At 37.4% G+C, this 19,616-nt stretch overlaps 1 protein-coding gene across 4 annotated transcripts in view; it reads left to right on the top strand.

Annotated features, from left to right (window-relative positions):
• The window catches only part of TRAF3IP1 (TRAF3 interacting protein 1), a 41,145-nt gene that overhangs the window by 4,154 nt on the left and 17,375 nt on the right, over nucleotides 1-19,616 (top strand). For 3 of the 4 annotated variants that reach the window (XM_030454147.1, XM_030454146.1, XM_030454149.1), the window contains exons 3-8: nucleotides 361-522; nucleotides 1,450-1,590; nucleotides 1,744-2,214; nucleotides 3,398-3,475; nucleotides 10,442-10,517; nucleotides 16,152-16,250. In XM_030454147.1, coding sequence (XP_030310007.1) covers nucleotides 361-522; nucleotides 1,450-1,590; nucleotides 1,744-2,214; nucleotides 3,398-3,475; nucleotides 10,442-10,517; nucleotides 16,152-16,250 — 1,027 coding nt within the window. The remainder of the gene's footprint in view (nucleotides 1-360; nucleotides 523-1,449; nucleotides 1,591-1,743; nucleotides 2,215-3,397; nucleotides 3,476-10,441; nucleotides 10,518-16,151; nucleotides 16,251-19,616) is intronic. The other variant, XM_030454148.1, reaches the window with a different exon arrangement.

The following is a 19,616-nucleotide window of genomic DNA, read 5'->3' as shown; positions in this document are numbered from 1 at the left end:
TCTTTTGCTAATACTTGAATGATTTATTAAACAAAACTTTATCTTAAGTTGGAATCCATTAAGATAGAACTTAAGTGGAGCACTCGAGCTAAATAATAAACATTTAAAAAAGGCATATTTAAGCTTTCATCTTGGTCGTTGCAGTTCAGAGTTCATCAGAGCTGCAGTTTCTCAATCCAGAATAAAAAGCTAATGATAAATCAGGGGCAGCCTCTTTCCTGCCCCAACAAACCACGTGCTGCTCTTGTTGTGCGGATGCTTTCTGCAACTCTTCTTCCCATCAGAGTTTTATTGGTCTTGAGGTGGTGTGTGCAGTTATTTGGGAGTCTTCGTATTATTTCTTCATTGCTCTTTTACCAGGATAAAGATGCCAAAATCAGCTTCCTTCAGAAGGCAATTGATACTGTTGTCATGGTAACAGGAGAGCCACTGTCAGTGAAACCAGCGCGTGTGGTGGCTGGACATGAACCTGAAAAAACCAATGAATTCCTTCAAGCAATTGGGAAGTGTTGCTTGAACAAGGTATGACATTATCTATATATTTTATACATATGGTGACATATTATCAGAGCTTATTTGCAACAGAGTGCTTATTGATACTCCTCTGCTATTTTGAATTATTACACAAGATAATTGTTGGGTTTCCTCTTATAATAATGATAATAACAGAGAGAGAGTTTATGATCTTTAGTGGAGTTTGAGCCAAGTCCCCACACAAATACATTCTGGATATTTCAGTGCTTTTATTATGTACTGTTTATTTTTCACCTTCCTCATTGGTTATTTAATAACATACATTAGGAAGCTTTAGAACTTTTAAAACTTAAAGACGCAGACACATTAATTGAATGACCAGATGCTGCCACCTTTGATTTTATCTCCTTTTCTTCAATTCTGTAAAGAAAGTAATCTCTTCAATGTGCTGCTGCTTGCTATTTTTTTACCCACAAAAATTCACAGTTTTGGATTTACAGACCAGGAGAGAATCAGGAATCAATCCCAGGGTAAGCTGTTCCTGTGTCAGGAAGAAGACTTTCCCAGCAATGTTTTGGTTTGGTTTGTTTGTTTTTTTTTTTGTAATGTAGTCAAACTCCTTGCTATTTGGACATGAGAACCTGATGATAACTTTTCTAAATGATGTAACGAATTAGATGCAGTGTAACTGCAGTTTAATGAAAGTAATTGTTAGTGTAGTTTTCCTTAGTGACTGTTGCTAATTGAGCAAGTGTTAGGTGATTTTATCCCCTGAGAGAATGTTTCCAAAAGAGCAGAAATAAAAGACCCCCAAAAAACCCAAGGAAGAAAACCAAACCAGCAAACCAAAAAAACCAAAAAACAAAAACCCAACAGGAAAAAAACTCCAGGCATGTTCATTGGAGAGATAGCAAGAAAGGAGCTATATAGTATATTAATACACTAATTTCAGTGATGCTTTTCTATTCCTTGCAGCTGTCTAGTGATGTTGCTGTAAAAAAGGTCTTAGCTGGGGAAAAACCTGAATCTAAAGGAAAACCTCCATCCTCTAAATCTCAAGATAAGGAAATCAGAGAGTCTACAACAGAGGAACAAAAAAAACATAGAGAAAAAGAGGTGGGCTTTTACAGCTTTTTTGGGGTACAGGGGCTAACACTATGGTTTCTTTGGCTTGATTTTGTTTTCTAATTTTCATTTTCATCTGTAAAGTAACTTTGGGATAGAGTTGCCATGTATTGGAATTAATTTCTACTTTTTACTTTTTTTTAGGATAGAAGAGACACTGAAATTAAAGACAGAAGCTCGAAAGACCGAAAACATAAAGGAGATTTGAAAGAGGGTGAAAAAAAAAAAAAGGAAAGTGATAAACAGAAGAATAATGAAGACAGGCACAAAGACTCTGAAAAAGACACCTTTAAGGAAGCAGAAAAACAAGAAAAGGAAAGAAACAGAAGCAGAGCAACCAAGCAAGAAAGAGAAACAGAAAGAAACAGGGGGAAAGGAGATACAGAACAAGAAGATGATCTTGCACATGGAAGAAAAGGGCAGGAAAGAGAGAAAAAAAATGAAGGAGGAAGAGAAAAGGGTGTATTGAAAGGAAGAGACAAGGATAAATCTAGGGACAGAGAACGTGAGAAAGATGGGGACAGAGGAAAAGATAGGGAAAAGGAACGACAAAGGGACAGAGAAAAAGATGGGGAACATTTAAAAGAACACAGAAGGGAGAAAGCAGAAAAAAAGGTAATTCAAATCTTATTTCAGAGAAAATAACTTTTGGCAATCTGTGGTAAGGACTGGAAGTTTGTTATTGCATGTTCGTATTCTCTGCTCATTTTTAACTATTAAGTACTTGATTTAACAGCCATTACTGTCAGGAAGCAAAAGTTTTAGTGGGGATTTGATCTGGTAAGAAGAGTGTGACTGAGGCCATGTATGTATCTTCATGTCTCTGTCATGATATGTCTTGACTTGAGTCATCAGACTCATCTGACCATGCTTCTTGAACATCTAATTAGCAGTTTCTTTTAACTCTGCATGTGTGAATTCTGCTGCTCACACTAGGTTATGTTTGGCAGAGAGAAGTGGCAGGGAGTACTGCAACTGTGTGTACTTACATCCTCACCTGTCCTCCCAGCAGTGCACCCTCTTGTAGCAGCTGTGGCCAGCTTTTAGGCAAGATGGAGTTGAAGAGATTCCTTTGGGCCATAACTAGTCTCTATTGGGCTTACTTCTTCTGTAGCAGAACACACAGGATGGAATTACACATCTGTATTTTTCACTGTCTTACTAGATCAAACTGCTGGCTTCCAGCTTAATTTCCTTTTTCTGGAGAGAACTGTTGGGAAGCCTGTCAGGTTCTTGCAGGGGTGGTCTATTTGTACTAGATTCTGCACATCATGTGACATCTTTGAGAAGAGGCACATCCACCATTTTCTTTTTTAACACTTCTGTCCTTTTCAGTTTAAAGTCCATAAAAACCATCTCTTCACTGCCTTTCATTCTGTTGTTTAGGATTTTTTTTTTTGATATCTTCTCTTTTCTTCCTCCTAAGCATTTCTTGTTCTCCTTTGCTGCTCTGTTGCATGTTTCTTCATGGTAGAAATCCAGGTGTAATGGACATCAAAGATGCTTCTTGTAAGGGTAGTTTAACTTTGCTACATGTGAGAAAACACTTCTGTCAGTACCTGTGTGCTGGCCTTAGGTATTCTTGCTTTCTCTGTATTACTCAGAACAATATTTAACTGTGGGTTTTGCTTGCTTATTCTCTCATGCAAGGTAGAGAAGGTAAAGAGGGCAGGAAGATGGATAAGGTAGTTGGATGTGCCTTGTGATGTGCTCAGTTCTACTCTATGCACATTTATGTTATTCAGGTAAGTAGTTTCTTGTAAGCACACTCAATCTAAAGCAATTAATTTCTTTTCAGTCTGCAGATTTTGAGGAATCCATGCTTAGAAGAACACAGAAGCCAACTAAAGACAGCAAGTGCCAGCCAGATGATGAGGTTAGTAGCAGAGAAGATCTGGGAAGGTGAATATTGAAAGTGTTGCATTTTAGAATGGTTTGGGAGTCTGCATTAGAAGAATGTAGGACTAAAAGATAGGTAGATGACAAGTTCTATAAAATAGAAACTTGTTTGGTTGTTTGTTTTGTTGTTTTGGTTTTTTTCTTTTGCTAGCTTGTTTCTTTAAATTTCTTTGAGCTTTGACAAAAAACGTCTACTCAGTATAATTAATTTTCCAAATTTTATTCCTGTGTATTGATATGTTGGGTAGCTCAGGAAGAATATTTATTTGTTCAAAGCTTTCAGTTTATTCCTGTGAGTCTGTCTTGGAAAGTTTTGTTGTTTTGTTTGGTTGGTTTTTTTCTTTTGTACTTTAATATAAATTACTGTTTTGGAAAGAAAATGAGTGCAATGCTGTGTCCAGGCCTGTGTTTTGCAGCTGGATGATTGTAGGCCAGAACAGCAGCTCCCTGATTCCCCAAGAACAGTAGCTGCTGCTTGTGATACCACTGCATCTGCTGCTTTTTGAATACCTGAGGCAACTTTGGGAATTACAGAGCCATATGGCTAAATGTTTTAAAGAAGGAGACTTCAATAAATTACCTAAAGCAACTCAGACTAGGAAAAAATAGGCAGGATCCCAAGTTTAGCAGGAGTCTCTGTTAGTCTATGAGCCACTGACATCATTGTGTCTTCTACATGAGATGACAAATTTATAGCTATTCTTTGACTGAAATCCAAACAAACTTTTTAAATTATTGGCACTTGGAGAGAGAGCTTATAAAATAGTTTTTAGCCTGAAGCAAATGTTCATGGCCAGGTTAAACTTCCTGCAAACTGGGTTTCTAATGGAAATTCTGAGCCTTATTCCAAACTATGGTAGTGCTCTTGGGCACCACAGTAATACACTGGGGCAGTAAAGTTTCATTTCCCATCTTAAGTGCTTTTGGGATTGATTCCAAGGCATATGGGCTTATTACCTTAAATCTAGATGACATGCTTTCCTCTGCTTACTTGCATAACAGGAGATGTTGCTTAGATTTTTGGTGATGAAAACACACACTTTAGACCAGTATATGACAAACAAACACCATCTTAAGACCGTGGAGGAGAGAAATTAAATTAAAATGTTCCAAATGAATTTTTAGAGCTGGAGAGCTAAGATGGCAGCACAAAGGGATTCAGAGGACATTCCAACATGAAATAAATGAGAAATGCATCTAATCGACTGGGGTTGATCTTCCTGACCTCAGAGCAGTTTCACAGCAGGGTAGTGCCTTGATTCCCAGGGTTTTACCCTGATTTAGGCTACTGCAACTCCATTTAAGTCATGCAGCAGTGAAACAAAAGTATTAAAAATAAGGGAAACAACTTACTCCTTTATGCACACAGAGAACATTGAATCATATTTTGTAGTCTCTGCTGCATAATTAATAAATTTTCAGCATCTGTCTTTAGCTTTTTTGTAACAATTTGAAGCAGACCTTCTGGGTTTTTTTCCAAGCTTAGTCTTAAGTGGCTTCACATCATAATGAGCTATCTGTCTTCCACTTGATTTTCGTCTTGCTTCTTCTGTATTCGAATGAGGTCTTTTCTTCAGACACACTGTTTGGCAGCACAGGGGCATGGAAGCATTGGGTGAAAAAGCAGTGGGGAAGTGGGAACTTTCATTTCATAAGACATGTCTGTGGGATTTCAGGCTGAATGGCTTCTATGCTGCATTTACTTTAGAGAACAAATTAATTTAGATTTCATTTTTTCCCCATATCCTACATGCCCAGCAAAGCTATCACTCAGCTTTATCACTCAGTTTAGTTCCTGGCTTTTCTCCTATGAGTTGAGTCTAAATAAGATGCTATCTGTTTGTGCAAGTCTATTTTTTCTTGCTAATTATCAGAGGCCAGCTTTAAAATGCTACTTACATTTTGAAAAGTCAAATTTTAATTATTTTTTTTTTAATTTTTAAATGTATGTGTTTTTCTGGTACTAAAGGAACTCTGTATGTTACCCAGCATGGAATATTCATCACTATAGATATCTTTAATTTTGTGGAACTAAAAGAAAGCAAATATAAGTAGGAAATAAAAAAGAGACATTTGGATAACACATGGCATTTAGAAACAGACTACTTGATGCTTCAAGGCAAGTTGTTGCATACCATGTGGTTTGTGATCACAGCAAGTTGAGCTGTATTCAGTGAGCCTTCAGTCCACCTCAGGTAAAAGTCTTGTTTAAAAAAAGATATTTCATAGTGTGGCTTCTAAATAATAAAGATAGCTTTTTTTTTTTTGACAAAAGGTGATTCAGGTCGTAGAGCTTATGTGACTGTTTATATCAAAGTGGCTGCAGAACAGGTATGTCATTTGCCCTGAAGTCCAAACACATTGCAAAAGTCCCTTCCATTTCACAGGAGGCTGCCGAAACTCTTGGCTAAAGCTTTTTGCAATATCCTGTCACTTTTGGCCACTACTATAATGCCTTTTATTTTTGCCCTACAAACTGCATTGCTCAGGAACTGGTCACTTGAATCAGCTTCTAAGTCGTATCTAATGAACTTCTATTTCTGTTGGAACTCATCTCAACTATATAATTAAATGACTTTTGAATGTAAAAAGGATGTAACTGCCCTAGGAGCAGAAGTGAGATTCATTCCATGGAAATCTGCTGGATATAGCTCAAATATTTTCAATCTGGTGCTGTGAACAGCCCTCTCTTTATTGTGTTGCTTATTCATAACTGGCTCATATAATAGAAATCCATCATTAAAATTGCAATTTTGAAAAGTAGAATTTTTCTAATAGTGATTTTAATTAGCAACAGCTAAGAGTAGAGCATCATTTTGCAAGCCTTCATTTGAAGAAAAGATTACTCATCTACATTTTCCTAAAAAGTTTTATCACCACAGCAGTCAAATTGATGTTAGCAAATAGAGATCTTTCCTTGTTGCTGTTGCCAATAAATTATGCTTGTTACTCACAGTAGCCATTTTAAGAATGACTATTAGAAATATGGACAGTTTGAGGAAAAGAGCAAGAAATGTCTTTGTGTGATACATAGCTTACAGTAAAAGTATTAGAAATGAGCTGTGTTTATTTCTTGAGGAATAGTCTGTTGCAAAAAAATTAAAATGTGTTTATGTAGTTGTATTTATATAAAATGTATATACATTTATGTAGTTTTATTTGTATAAAACCTATTCACACACACACTATTGGCAGTATACATGCAAATATACCTCCTGCCACAGTGGGTCTAATTAGTAAAAAAGTATTGTGGAGCATTAATTGAATTAGAATCCTATTCACAGACTTAATTCTTGTTTATTATTAGCAAATTATCATTTGCTATAATTAGAGGGGGAAAAATCCCAGTGGTCAGTTGATCTTATGAATTGCCCCCCTCTCTTTCTTGGGTGGGGTTTTTTTTCTGCCTTCAGAAGTGGAGTGGACCCTGGCTAGAGGAGCTGTGTCCAAGCATGTACAGAATTAACTATGAGAGCAGTAGAGAAGTCACTGATAAAACTATTCATGACATCATTTCATTAATTTAGAGGTTGGAATGGAAAGGGGGCAAAATTAACAGTTTGACAGGGTGTCTTTTTGAACCATATTCCTCTTCTTGACCTGAAACACTGGAAATTACTCTTTTCCTATGTCTTGAAGTGAAAGCCAGTTTATTTAAAGGTTGTTAATGAGGACAAAAAAGCAGATTGCACAGCTTACAGCAGGCTGCTGTATCCTCTCCAGATAGAAATGTAATTACTCAAAACTGGGAAGTGTGCAAACATCCATCTAGGCCTTCATTTTAATATGCTTTTTCCAGGATAGTGTGAGATGAAGTGTAAGATTTCTTTTAATGGCCCCTGTGGCTACTTTTCAAAGTCTTGGAGCCTGTGAGTTTGAAGGAGAAGAATGACCTATTTTATCTCCCTTTGGAAAGACTCAAATCATAAATACTCTGGGATTTATGTTTTTGTGTGCTACCATAGTGATTAAATTTTAGCTTTTACTTTGCACCTGTTGCCAGCGTGCACATGTGGCTCTACAAAAAACGTTAAGGGGTGTTTGTAGTCACTACCTGACATAAATAAATGACTGAATCAGCTCCTCCAGAAGCCTCAGCACCTATTCTCAAGTCCTTCTCCACCTGTGCTAATAATTACATCACCCAAGAGCTGCTTGAGTGCACCAGATGTGGCCCATGGGCCTATAGAGCCAGACTTTAATGGTATGTAAACTTTTTTGCTCCTAGCATAGTGTTGTAGCTGTGAAAGGTGGTAGTAATTAAGGTAGACTAAGATTAACTGCTTCAGTATTAGATATGTATTTTGGACTTCTGTCTTTCTTTATAGCATGCCAGAATTTTCTAAAAAGTGAAACGAAAATACAGGTAGCTCTGGTTGTGGGTCAAATAATAATTTGTAATAATGCAATGAAGATAATGCAAGTGAAAACTAATTTATGTCAAAGCAGGACTGTTTTGGCTGGTTTTTTGAGAAGCGTGGGATGTGGGGCTTTCTGTTGGGTGACTGAATACCTGAAATTCTGAGCATGCATGTTCTCTTACAGTCGAGGTGAAGGAGATGGAGTATCTAAAGGACCTCAACTATCTGCTGAGGGTGGCTCTTGAACAGCCTCCTCACTTTCCTAAAAGCACCTCCACCCAGTTCAGCTTCTCAGTTTATCACAGTTTGCACACACTGATTATCTGGTTTGAATTAAGCACTTCCTCTCTGTTTGTCAAAACCTGTTGAGCTTGTGGTGCATTACAGCAAGGAAAAAAAGCAGAATTTGCCTTCAAAGCAAATTTTTCACTATGTTCCTGACATGAACTTCATTCCTTCATGGTTCATGTAGCTGTGTCTCCAGGGCCTATGGGTACATTGTTGAAACCTTGTGGAGTCAGGATGTTTCTATTGTAACTGATGTAGTTTGAGTGAAAATACTTCCCACCGTTCTGTGTTTTTCTTGTAGTGTTATTGTCTGTCATGACATGTATGGTCCATTGACCTATATGAAGGGTATTATGGAAAGGAAATGTTTTACATTGTTTAAGGTGACAGTTTTACCTTCAGATTGTTGGAACAAATGATGATAACAGTTGCAGAGAAACAGAAGAATTTGTAATTTTCATTTACATTATCAGTGTGGTCAGTATCTTATCTACAGGGTTGGCAGTAAATCTTGGATGCAAACTGTATGGACTGTTAATTCACATAAACTTCAAAAAAGCAGATAAAGGAAAAAATCCTGTGAGGTGATAGACATCATTTCAGGATTTTGAATGAGATGCAAAGGCATACAAATACAAAATGCTATTCTATAAATCACCTGTACTTTATCTTGTGTGTTTAGACGTGGATGCTTCCTATTTAGTGACAAATGTTGTTAATGAAATCAGGGAGTTAGGTAAAAAGTCAGGAAAGTTATTAGAATCATGAATGGCTTGTTGGAAGCTGATGGGATTTTTTCCTATATGTTATAAGAAGTAGGAAGCCCCACGTGTGTGCACAGTGGGACAGATCCCATTACTGGCTCCAGCCTCTGCTCTACATGCAAGCAGAAGTTACAGACCCACTTAGGCTGGAAAAGACCTTTAAGATCATCAAGTCCCACCATCAGTCTCACACTGTGGAGTCTGCCCCTTCTGATGGCCAAGATTGGTGTAAGGGGCTGGACTGTCTCCTTCACATCCTGATCCTTTACCCAGGGGTTTTGTTGGGCTGGTAGAAGTCTTTCTTTACACCTTCTCTGAAGGCATTTCAGCCTCAGCTGTGGCTCAGATAGAGTGTATCTTGAGTAGTAAATCTGTAGTATGTCCTACCTGTAGTAAATAGTGGCAGCTTTCAACGATGTGCCTCTTTGTCCTCTCTTGCCAGGGTGTTGTTTGAAGGGTCTTCTGTAGGGCAAGTGCTTCAACCTCTCCAGTGCAACCTCTGCATGGACCTGTTACTCCTTCACTCATGGGGAACCTCACAGTACAGGGTTTTTTTCTGCTGGGACTGGTGTTGATCTCATCTCATAAGAGGCTACTGCATATGCACATCTTTTTCCCAACATCCAGCCAAGTGGACCTGCTGATTTAACTTGCTCCTTTCCAAGCACATCTGACCACTGAAACATTGACATGTATGGTCTGTCAGGTGCTCTTGACTTCAGGAAGTGAAAGCTATAGCCAGAGAAAAGAAAATAATTCTCATATGTGCTCTCCTGTTTTCATTTCCTAGCCTCTCTGAATCACTGTTGGACTAAAGTCAGAGCCCTCAGAAGTGGCCTGAATTTTCCTCCAGTTTGATCTTTTCCACTCTTGAATGCTTACTCTCCTTCCTCTTCTATTTGCACCTTCAGATCATCCATTGCTTCTCTGCTGGAATTTCTGGCAGGATCTGATTCTTAGGTTGTCCAGGACCTTTGTCCAGGAAAGTTGCAATTTTAGTAAAGTATTATGCAAATCTAGTGGCTCAGTTTTTTAGTCTTTGCTTCTATTTTGGAAAGAGATTAAGAAGACTTCCCAGAAGGCTAAAGAGGAATCTTTAACCTGTGTATCTGATGTAGCTGAAACATACAGGAAGCTGTAAGCATCTTACTCATTTGGGTAGCTCACTGGTAGCTAAGTATGGTATCCAAAGACCAGCAGTGGCATCAGAGGTGCTCTACAGGTTTGACAAGATTGCTCTGCCTTGGATACTTTTAGTTCACATTTGGAAGTTGCTTCTACAGTAATGGAATCTAATACTATAGGTTTATTTAAAAGAAAATAGCTAGCATGTAGCCTGGAAAAATACGTGCAGACTTTGAGGAAAACAGACTTGAAATAATCTTATATATGTGGTTCAGTTTTGTAAGTGAATATTTTTTATGTATAATACATACAGATAAAAAAGCAACACATGTAAGTGAATTTTATATATAAATTTATATATATTTTAATATACAATTGTGTAAGTTTGTGGGCTTTTTTTTTAAGAATGAAAGTCCTGCAGGAATATCAAGGCAGCCTTCAACAAAAGGATCAAGGCAACGCGCCAAGCCCGGAGGAGAAGGTAACTAGAGGGAGGATATTATGTCTGTTAAATATGCTGGGGAGTTATTGAATAAGAATAGCATAAATACTTAAATATCCCTGTTTATTATTTTCAATGTTTTTTATACTTCCAGCCTGCATTTATTAACCCAATAGGCACTTTTTCTGTATGGATCTGATACACAGAAAATGGTACTGGGTTTAGGTGTCAGGCACTCATGCACGATTGCAGGTATAAGTTCAACCTGCTCTTGATTTTTATTGTGTTCTCTCTTTATGGACTTTTTTGGTTGTTCTTCAACTATATTTTTTTTCATGAACTGTTTCTTTGCTTAATAACCGAGCAGGTTTAGACAAGTATGCAAAATTTTGGTACATCCTCAGTGACAGATAAGTGGACAGTATGTCTAAGTTGGTAAAATTATATTACATGTTACCTATACATAAATTCACATGTAAAGCTTTCCTAAATGTTAACAGCAGAACAATATTCAGTACAGCATTTTTGGTTTGGTAAGAATTAAGGTATGTTGTTTAAGGTTGTTTTAGTATGATGAAATATACTTGTGAGGCAAGATGTGCTTTCCTATGGGAATAAATCATACAGCCCTGAATCCTGAATTTGTAACTTATCACTTATTAATATTTGGGAAGAGTGTTCTTCCTGTGTTTTGTTAGGGAAACCAAACTTAACTTTTAAATAATTTCTCAAAACTTCTCATTGAAGTCTTAGTGTTTGATCTTTAGAATTTTGGGTTTAAAGTGAAAAGATCATATCTGTAAAAAGAACCTCAATCAACAAAACAAAAAAACCACATTCCCTGAGATTAACTGAGTACTGGTCAGTGCAAAAAGGAATTTTAATTCATCATTGTGTTACACTTTCTGAGATTTCTTCAGTGACAGGATAGCTGGGTGAATTCAAGACTACCCGAACCCTTCTGAGTGATTTCCATAGCTTGAAACACAATACCCCAAGCGTAACATGGAGAAGATCTGGTGTTAATCAAAACCTCTGGCTTACGGATGATTTGATGATTAGAGAAGATTCCTCTAAGTAGCAAAACAAGGGCACATGTTTGTAGGTCTTTTGACTCCCCCAGTGTTTGCCACTACAGCTGTGGTCACCTGCATTGTACCTGGGCTGTGGTCAGGTTGGGGCTTCAGGGTTTGAGGTGGAAGAGAGAAGGTGATGGGGGTATTATCAGGACTGAATTCTGGCCCACAGTGTTTTCCATGGTAACTGAGCCAGATGTAAGGAACCCAACCCTGTGGTGTTGCTCCTGAGAGTGCCAGGGAATGAAGGGCCAGGTTATTGTTATTTGTGATTTGTTACTGAGGAATTACCAGCAGGAAATTACAATCTCCAGAAGGGCCCAGCTCTTCCAGTACTTGAAGAGGGCATATAAGAATGGTGGGGCCTGTAGGACAAGGGGTGATGGTTTAAAATTAAAATAGGGGAGATTTAGGCTAGATACAAGGAAGACCTGTTTTACAATGAGGGTTGTGAAAGACTGGAACAGGTTGACCAGCGAAGTGGTATAAGCCCCATCCCTGAAAACATTTAAAGCTGGGTTGGACAGGGCTTGGAGCAACCTGATCCAGTGAGAGGTGTCCATGGATATGGCAGGGGCTTTAAATAGATGACCTTTAATGGCCCCTCCCAACCCAAACCATTCTGTGATTGATTGTGCCAGCCAGGAGTCACCCCTTGTAGCCTTGTGACCACCAGTTCAATGGATTTGCACTGCAAGGACTCAAGACTGAATCCTGGCCAATGGATGAGGAAGTTTGTAATAATCTCATTTTTGCTTAAGTGCTAAGTTGGACAAGACTATCACCTGTGATACCAGGTCTGTGGTATCAGTGCTTCCTCCTCAGGAAGTAGGTTGATATAAACTTTATTTGTTTGATTCCATTTTGCCATCATTTGGATGATAACCTCCTTGGAGGTTTTTGCTGACTGAAGCTTTTTAACAAACGGTGCAATGATCACTAAACCTTCTTCCTCATCTGCCTAACACCTGCATTAGTCGTTTGTCTCTTTGGGCAAGATTTAAGTGACAATTTTAGTCTTGAGGTTGGTTTTAACTGTGTTTAATAGGCAGTTGTACCTGGCTTTGCAAAGAGGTAAATAATTACATCTTTAAAGGTGCTATGTTGCAATTGATTGTGCCACCAGCTTTTGTTAGTAAGTGTAAGTGACTAAATACTGTATTTGCTTCCTTTCTGGAAACTAGATTATTTTTTGAATATCCCAAGTAATTTGCATTTTCACATTGGGGAAAAAAGGAGTCTAAAATTAATACTGCTAGCCTTTTGTGTATGTGTAAGAAACCAAGAGGAACAGCCTGGAGAAACATAGAGGTACAGGAATAAAACTGGCTGGTACTCGGACCTCACATAATGACACTGTAACTGCAATTTGTGTCTGTATTTAAATGCCTTTTCCCCTGTATCCTTGTTTCACTGACCTGATTATTTACTGTGATCCAAATATTTTTCAATATTTTTGTGCTCTGGGTGCTGATATTTTAATTCTAATGGAGAAGTGTCTGTATATAAATCAGTTTAATAGTTCAGAAGATGCACTAACACCTATGAATTGATACCTATTAAAATAGCTAATTATGAATGAAGACTGATACTGTTCAGACTAATGAAGCATTAAGATCTCCATACACTTTATCTGCCAATGTCATAATTATTAAATCATGTAGAGGGATTGTGTGTTCTATGTGTCTTCCTAAGCATCCACATTTTCATGGAGTTTCTGTTTTTCAGTAGGTTTCCATGTGTATGGGGCAAAATTCTGAAGTTGTATCAGAGCTTGGGTAGAGCTTTCAAACAATCAACAGCCATGTTTTCAAAAGGACTTGGAAAAAATTAAAAGGATGTCTAGGTACCTAAAATACCTTGGAAAAGATCTGATACTTTGGATATTAATGTTGAATGACTTAAGAGATGAATTCAAGTTGGTGCTTCAAAATTGAAAATCTTACATCACATCTCATGTACTTATGTGCTGTGGGGTTTTAATAATTTTGCAGCTGGACAATATCATCTGGATTCCATTAAATATAGTCTTATTTTACTAGGTAGTGATCCTCAGCTGATCCTATAACATTTTTTATTTCCCAGGATTTGAATATTTTTTTATAATGTGAATTGGCTCTAAACTAGTGACCAGACACACCCCATTTTACAGCATCATCCCTTCTTTAAAATCAGGATTATTTTTCTGATAACTGAAATACAGTTAATGAGTCTTGGCTGCAAGGTAAATATTTTCAAATACTCCTCTTCTCATGACACATCAGGGCAGTGCACTCAAACTTCAGTTTCTCAAAATGATAATCACATTTTTTTGTTGTTTTTTTCTTTTTGTTTTTTTAATGGAACAGAGTTGCAATAGTGACTAGAGCTTACTGGTGCTTCAGTTAGTAATCCAGAGAGTATTAAAAACTTTCAAAAGCCATGCTGATGCCTGTTGCAAACAGTCTCTGTAGTTATTGGTGGTGGTTATTAAAGGTTTATATATTTTCTGACATTAACTGATGGTAAATACATTAATGAGAGAATGCAAAAGGACTGGTACCACAGTTATACTGGTAATAAACAAAACTGAAGTGGGGAATGGAAGACTAGTTAAGCAAAACCAGATATATTTGCTGTCCTGGTAATTTAAACAGTTTATACCAGAATATGCTCACCTCTGTTATGAACAAATTCTTGATGGTATTGGACCAAATTTTGTTCTTTAATGTTACATTTATTATTGCTCAGGCACTGACTGCTTTGATAGTTGCAACATGCCTTGCAGCAAAACTTGCATCACACAATAAGAACCTCTTTTGCTAGTTTAAAAGTTGATTGATAAAATAAACTTTTTTTTTTTTTTTTTTTTTTTTAACTTGGATTTGCTTAAGAGCAACTGAAGATCTGAACAGGTTTCCTTTCAGACAGTGAATTACTTTCTAAATGGAGATGATAGAGTGAAGTGCTTCTCTTTCCACTGGCTTTTCTGCTACACTCCAGGTCTTTTGGGTAACTTCTGGGGATGAAAGTTTAAATGGTAGTTTTGGTTTTATTAAATGTTTATTAAACATTAATTAAATATTAAATGTTATTAAAACATTTATTAAATGTTTTATTTGGTTTTATTAAATGCCAAGTCATCATGGCCCTGGTCAGGAAAATCACTTTGCTGGTTCACCTCCCTCTGCTGTGTGTTCATCTTTTCCTGAACTAGTAGAATTTGGCTCTTCTGCTGCATCTGTGGCTGCTTCCCAGGGCATGGGTGGAAGAGTAGATCCTCCAATATTGATCTGGATGTCCTGAAAGCTTTCTCTTTTTGCTGCATTGCAGTCATTTTCATCACTGGTTTTGGAGGTATTGGTTATTGTGACCAAAGTGTTATAGAATTATAGTGTCACAGAATGATTTGGGTTGGAAAGGACCTTAAAGATCATCCACCCCTATACATGACATTATCTATTAAATCTTTTCCAGTGCTACCAGAATTTTTTGCTCATTTGTTCTGGTGGTGGGAATTGTACCTGAGGTTTCCTGGCTGTAGACAGGAGCTCTGTGAATATGTTCTTTACTTTTGTGTCACAGTTACCTCTTTGCAGATGAGTCTTGGAGGTGCTGGGTTCAGTTCTCTGTTTTAAACACCCATGTTCTTTCTGTATGTGGAATCGGCTATTTCTGCTTCTGCTGCATTTTGAGGGCTGTGAGAACTGAACATATTACTCCCAAGTGAAGAGGTGTAGGTGTGTGTATATATAGATATAGATAAATAGATATATAGATGAGAGGAAAGCTAAATATTCTACCTGTTCTCTACACATCTTGGCAAACTGTATGAGCAGTTTAACTGGTTTTGACCGTGTTGACAGTGTTCAATGCCCAGGTATGTTTTTAGGGATGATGTCCAGATGGTGCTGAATCATTTTTCCTTTGCATCCCTCAGCCCTGGATGTCTCTTTTCCACGTGCAGGTTAAGAAATCAGCCATACAGCTGAATATTTCAGCTTTCAATGTTGTCCTGTTGTAGCTGGGGATGTTCATTTAAGATACCTGGTAAAGGGTCTTTAATTTATTATTTTTTTTCCAAAAATAAAGCTGTTTTAGGTAGCATCAATAGCTAACAGCCATTTGGGGACTAGGCTCTTCTATGGCACTACCAGCATGTTACAGAGTTCAGCTACCAGAAATCAGCTTTTCTTGCTTTAAATTTCTTAATAGCTTTAGCATGAAGCATGCTTAAAGCTGAAGCCTTTGAAACAAACCTAAGTGCATTATGCATTCTAAGAACTATACAAACAATATTGTGTATTTTAGCAATTACTTAGACTTTATTAGGTAAATATTATATTGTTTTGCCATCTAGCATGCTAATAAATAATATCTGTAAATCATTTCTGAACTCATGAAGCAACCATTAGTTTGCAGTAGCATAAGGAGTTCAGTCAGTGGTCATGTAAAAAGTCTTTGTGAACTTTGATTGTTACTTACTTAAAATCAAGATGGTTTATTAAACTAGAATATTCCTTAAAGAAGTAAAGTATAACAGGTATTCAGCATGGCTTTTTATTTTAAGTTTTATTGGCTCTTTGGTTTCATTTGATGATAAATCTTTGTCTTACAGGAATCAAGGAAACAAAAAGTGTGGCAGATAAGATTTCAGAGCACAACATTGCTAAACTGCAAGAGGAAGCTGAACCAGAATTTGCAGTAAAACAGAAAGGTAGGGAGAATAAAAACTTCATTGCCTTGGAAGGTCTAACTCTTGAGTGCTTTGAGGTTAAACTTGAATCCATGAAGCTAAATCATTGAAGGAGGGAGATTTACACTTAACCCAGCTGCTGCCTTCTGTTTTCATTATGTCTTGTGATTAATGTCCTGGCTTGAAAAATGTACATTCTCTGATAAAACAGGTACTTTGTGTTCTCTCCTTCCTGACTCTTATGGACGTCCTCAGAGAGGCACTGTGCTTCCAGTGTCCCAAATGTGGGGCTGCTGCTCCTGTGTCCTTCAGTGACTCATTATGTAAGAACTGAATCACTGCATTGTGCCTTTTTGTCCACCTATTTGGGAGTCTCACTTACTGCTTGCATTTTACATGGTTTTAGAGGAAAATTCCATCTCTGAATTCTGATTTCTCCTATATTTTTTTCCCAAGTTGTATGTAACTCCCAAGACAGAGGTAGTTAATGAGGTATCTGTATCCAGCTACAGCATACATGGAGCCATAGAAGCAAAACTTCAGGGGAACAATTGAGTTTTAAACAAAAAGCTGGTCGAGATGTTTGACCTAATTAAGGAAACTGATACCATGAATGTGGGAGGTCAAAATCTGTTTTTGGGTCCACCTGTGGCCTCCAGGTCCACAGCTGTGTCAGTTTAATGAAATTAATGGCTGGACAAGACACTTGCTTGATCTTACACAAGGAGGAGAGTTTCTGTGCTAATTCCTTTTAAAACTTTGGAGCTGCCCTGTCTATTGGACTGTATCTGTTATGGAATATATTTTTATATTTTATTTCTATTTTGAATGTATGGAAAAGGAGTACCCCAGAGGTCATTATTGGTTTGGTTTGGTTTGGTTTGTCAGATGGTATAAGAACTAAATATTGCATTAACTGTTCTTTATTACTTTATTAGTAATATAGTGTAACATAGTAATGAATCTGTGACTGGTTATTTTCTGTTAAGTTCTTAAAGAGGTGAAATGGTCATTCACACATTTAATAGCTTTCACAGTTGGAATGTGGAATCAGTGATGGCAGTTGATAGGAGCAGTCCCTGCAAATAGCCAAGGTGGATGCTGTTTGTCAGTAATTCTTGCTGTATTCTTGCATCTTTGGCTGCAAATTGAAGCTATCAAAATTTCTAAGGGAAGAATAATATATAGGATTTTTTTTAAAGTTAATTGACAGAAATATTTTTTTTTTCTCTGGATCTTTTGGAGTATTATTGCTGTATTCTGTTTTAGTCTTATTTTTGCATCACAAATCTGGTTTTGAGCATTGAGGCTCTTTCCATTTTTTTCTCTATCATATCACTTCTGATCAGCATATCACTTATTCTCCCTTTGGAGATCATCACTACCTAGTCCCTGGTATCCTCTTAAATAAGAATTACATGTATAAAGCTTTTGTGGCAGAGGGTGTTCTGCCCTGCCTTAGCTATTTGCTCATACACCCCTGAAGATGGTTAGGTTCCACTTTCTTTGGATGTGCAGATAATTGCATCCTCCGTGGCAACAAGGGAGGAACAGTTGGATTTCATGGTGCCTTTATAAAGCATGAGGCTTTTTCAGAAGCTGATGATTATGTAAAATTTTTCTGAACCTTGTGAAATTCTAAGATGAACTTTATTTTGGGGGCTCACTAGTGCAGTTTATCTTTTCACAGTTTGGGAATTACACTGAGGTACACTCCTCTGGGGAGGAGGAATGCCAGGGTCCTTTCTGACATTTATATCAAAGTAATGATGTCACTCCTTCTCTTGAGCCTCACCTGCCACCCATTGGCAGAGAACTGGCATTATACATTACATAGAGGAGTTATGAGTTGGAGAGGAGCTGAAGATAGTGCTGCCACAAGGCTTTCAAAGGTTTAGGAGGTACTTGGGACTATTTTTAAAAAGTATTATGTTCTGTGAAATGCTGCTGAATTTCCTCTGGGCCTTCTCTTCTTATATGTATGGACTGTGAAAACTTTGAGGAGTGAGCAGTCCCTGTGCTTTAATAGTTCAAAGTAGTTTGGCACAGCTCTGCCTCTCAGTCCTGTAGTACCTTTTACACATCTCATGTAACTTTTGGGAGTGTCTTCTTGGATATTCTATCAAGACAAACATTTTGTTCCTCCCTTGTCTTTTGGCTTGTATAAAAAATATTTGATTTCTGATGAGTTCAGCTTAGTGACCAGAATGTTTATGTCTTTAGCACAAAACTGTGAGTTTTTTGAAAACACTTCCTGCTGGTTTTTGTTTTCCCTGTTTTTCCGGCCCTGGTAGTAGTTCCCAAGTAAGAAGCTTAAGGCTGTAGGTATTGTGTGCTTCATGGCTTAACTTGGTCAGATTATAATTAAGAATTTAGATATAAGCTCGGAAAAATCAATGTATTATTTCCAGGTGAATTTGCCAGCATCTCAGGAAAAGCATAGTGAAAAAAGGCTAGCACTGAACATACAAGTTTAAACTTGTAATATAGTTTAAAACTTCTAATAGAAAAAACAGTGCATTTTAATAAATAAAGCACTTCTTCATTTTACTGCTTTTTTCCCCATTTTATACTTGGCATTAAAGAATTTTTAAACTGTAGCTGAGCATAGTTTAGTTGTGTTTGAATTATTTGAGTAGACTTTTTTCCAGGTTGTTTCTGTTTTACCCAGAGCACCAAAAAGCCATCTATGAAAGTGCTTTGGGCTAACTGTTAAAAGAAAAACAAACAAAACCCCCCAACAAAAGTAATAGTTTATGAGCACATTTATGGGTTCTAACTTGAAAAAAAGCAGAAACCATGTGGAACTTTTTGCAATATATATTACAGGTATTACTACAACAACCAGATTAATAAAATGTACATTTTCCATTTCCTTAAAGTCAGTACATGACATTGTTTCATTCCTTGTATTACTTGTTGTGTTTGTGGCTTGTTTTTATTATGAGAGAAAGTGATCCACAAAACCTTGCCTTAAATAACTGGATGGGGAATCTGGAAAGCTGTTCTGTGTGAGGTCCTTGGAGCACCTCTGTGCGTGCTTTCTGCAGGTGGGGTGTGGATGAACCAGGAGTGTTCATCAGGAGTGATCTTAGAGATGCTCATTTTTCACATAAGTGCTGGCAGGACTCCTTGCAGCTCTGACTTTCTACCTCATGAACAGTTGTAACATCAGCCTGATGCATGTCAGGACAGACAGAGAGCAATGGATCAACTGATCCTTGTCTCTGATAACTGCTCCAAAAGCAGTTTGAAATAACAAGATCTCACCCATGAATTGGCTGTTCTGAGAAAGGTACCTTCATTGCTTTGCCTAAGTTTGGGCTGGTAAAAGCTCAACTGCTTTGTCCCTTTTCTTTGAATCCTTGATTTTGGAGCAGAGACACA

The sequence above is a fragment of the Calypte anna genome, chromosome 7, assembly GCF_003957555.1.
Source record: "Calypte anna isolate BGI_N300 chromosome 7, bCalAnn1_v1.p, whole genome shotgun sequence".
Classification (NCBI taxonomy): Eukaryota; Metazoa; Chordata; class Aves; order Apodiformes; family Trochilidae; genus Calypte; species Calypte anna.
Note: the sequence above shows the minus strand (reverse complement) of the source record. Positions and strands in the feature narration are given on the sequence as shown.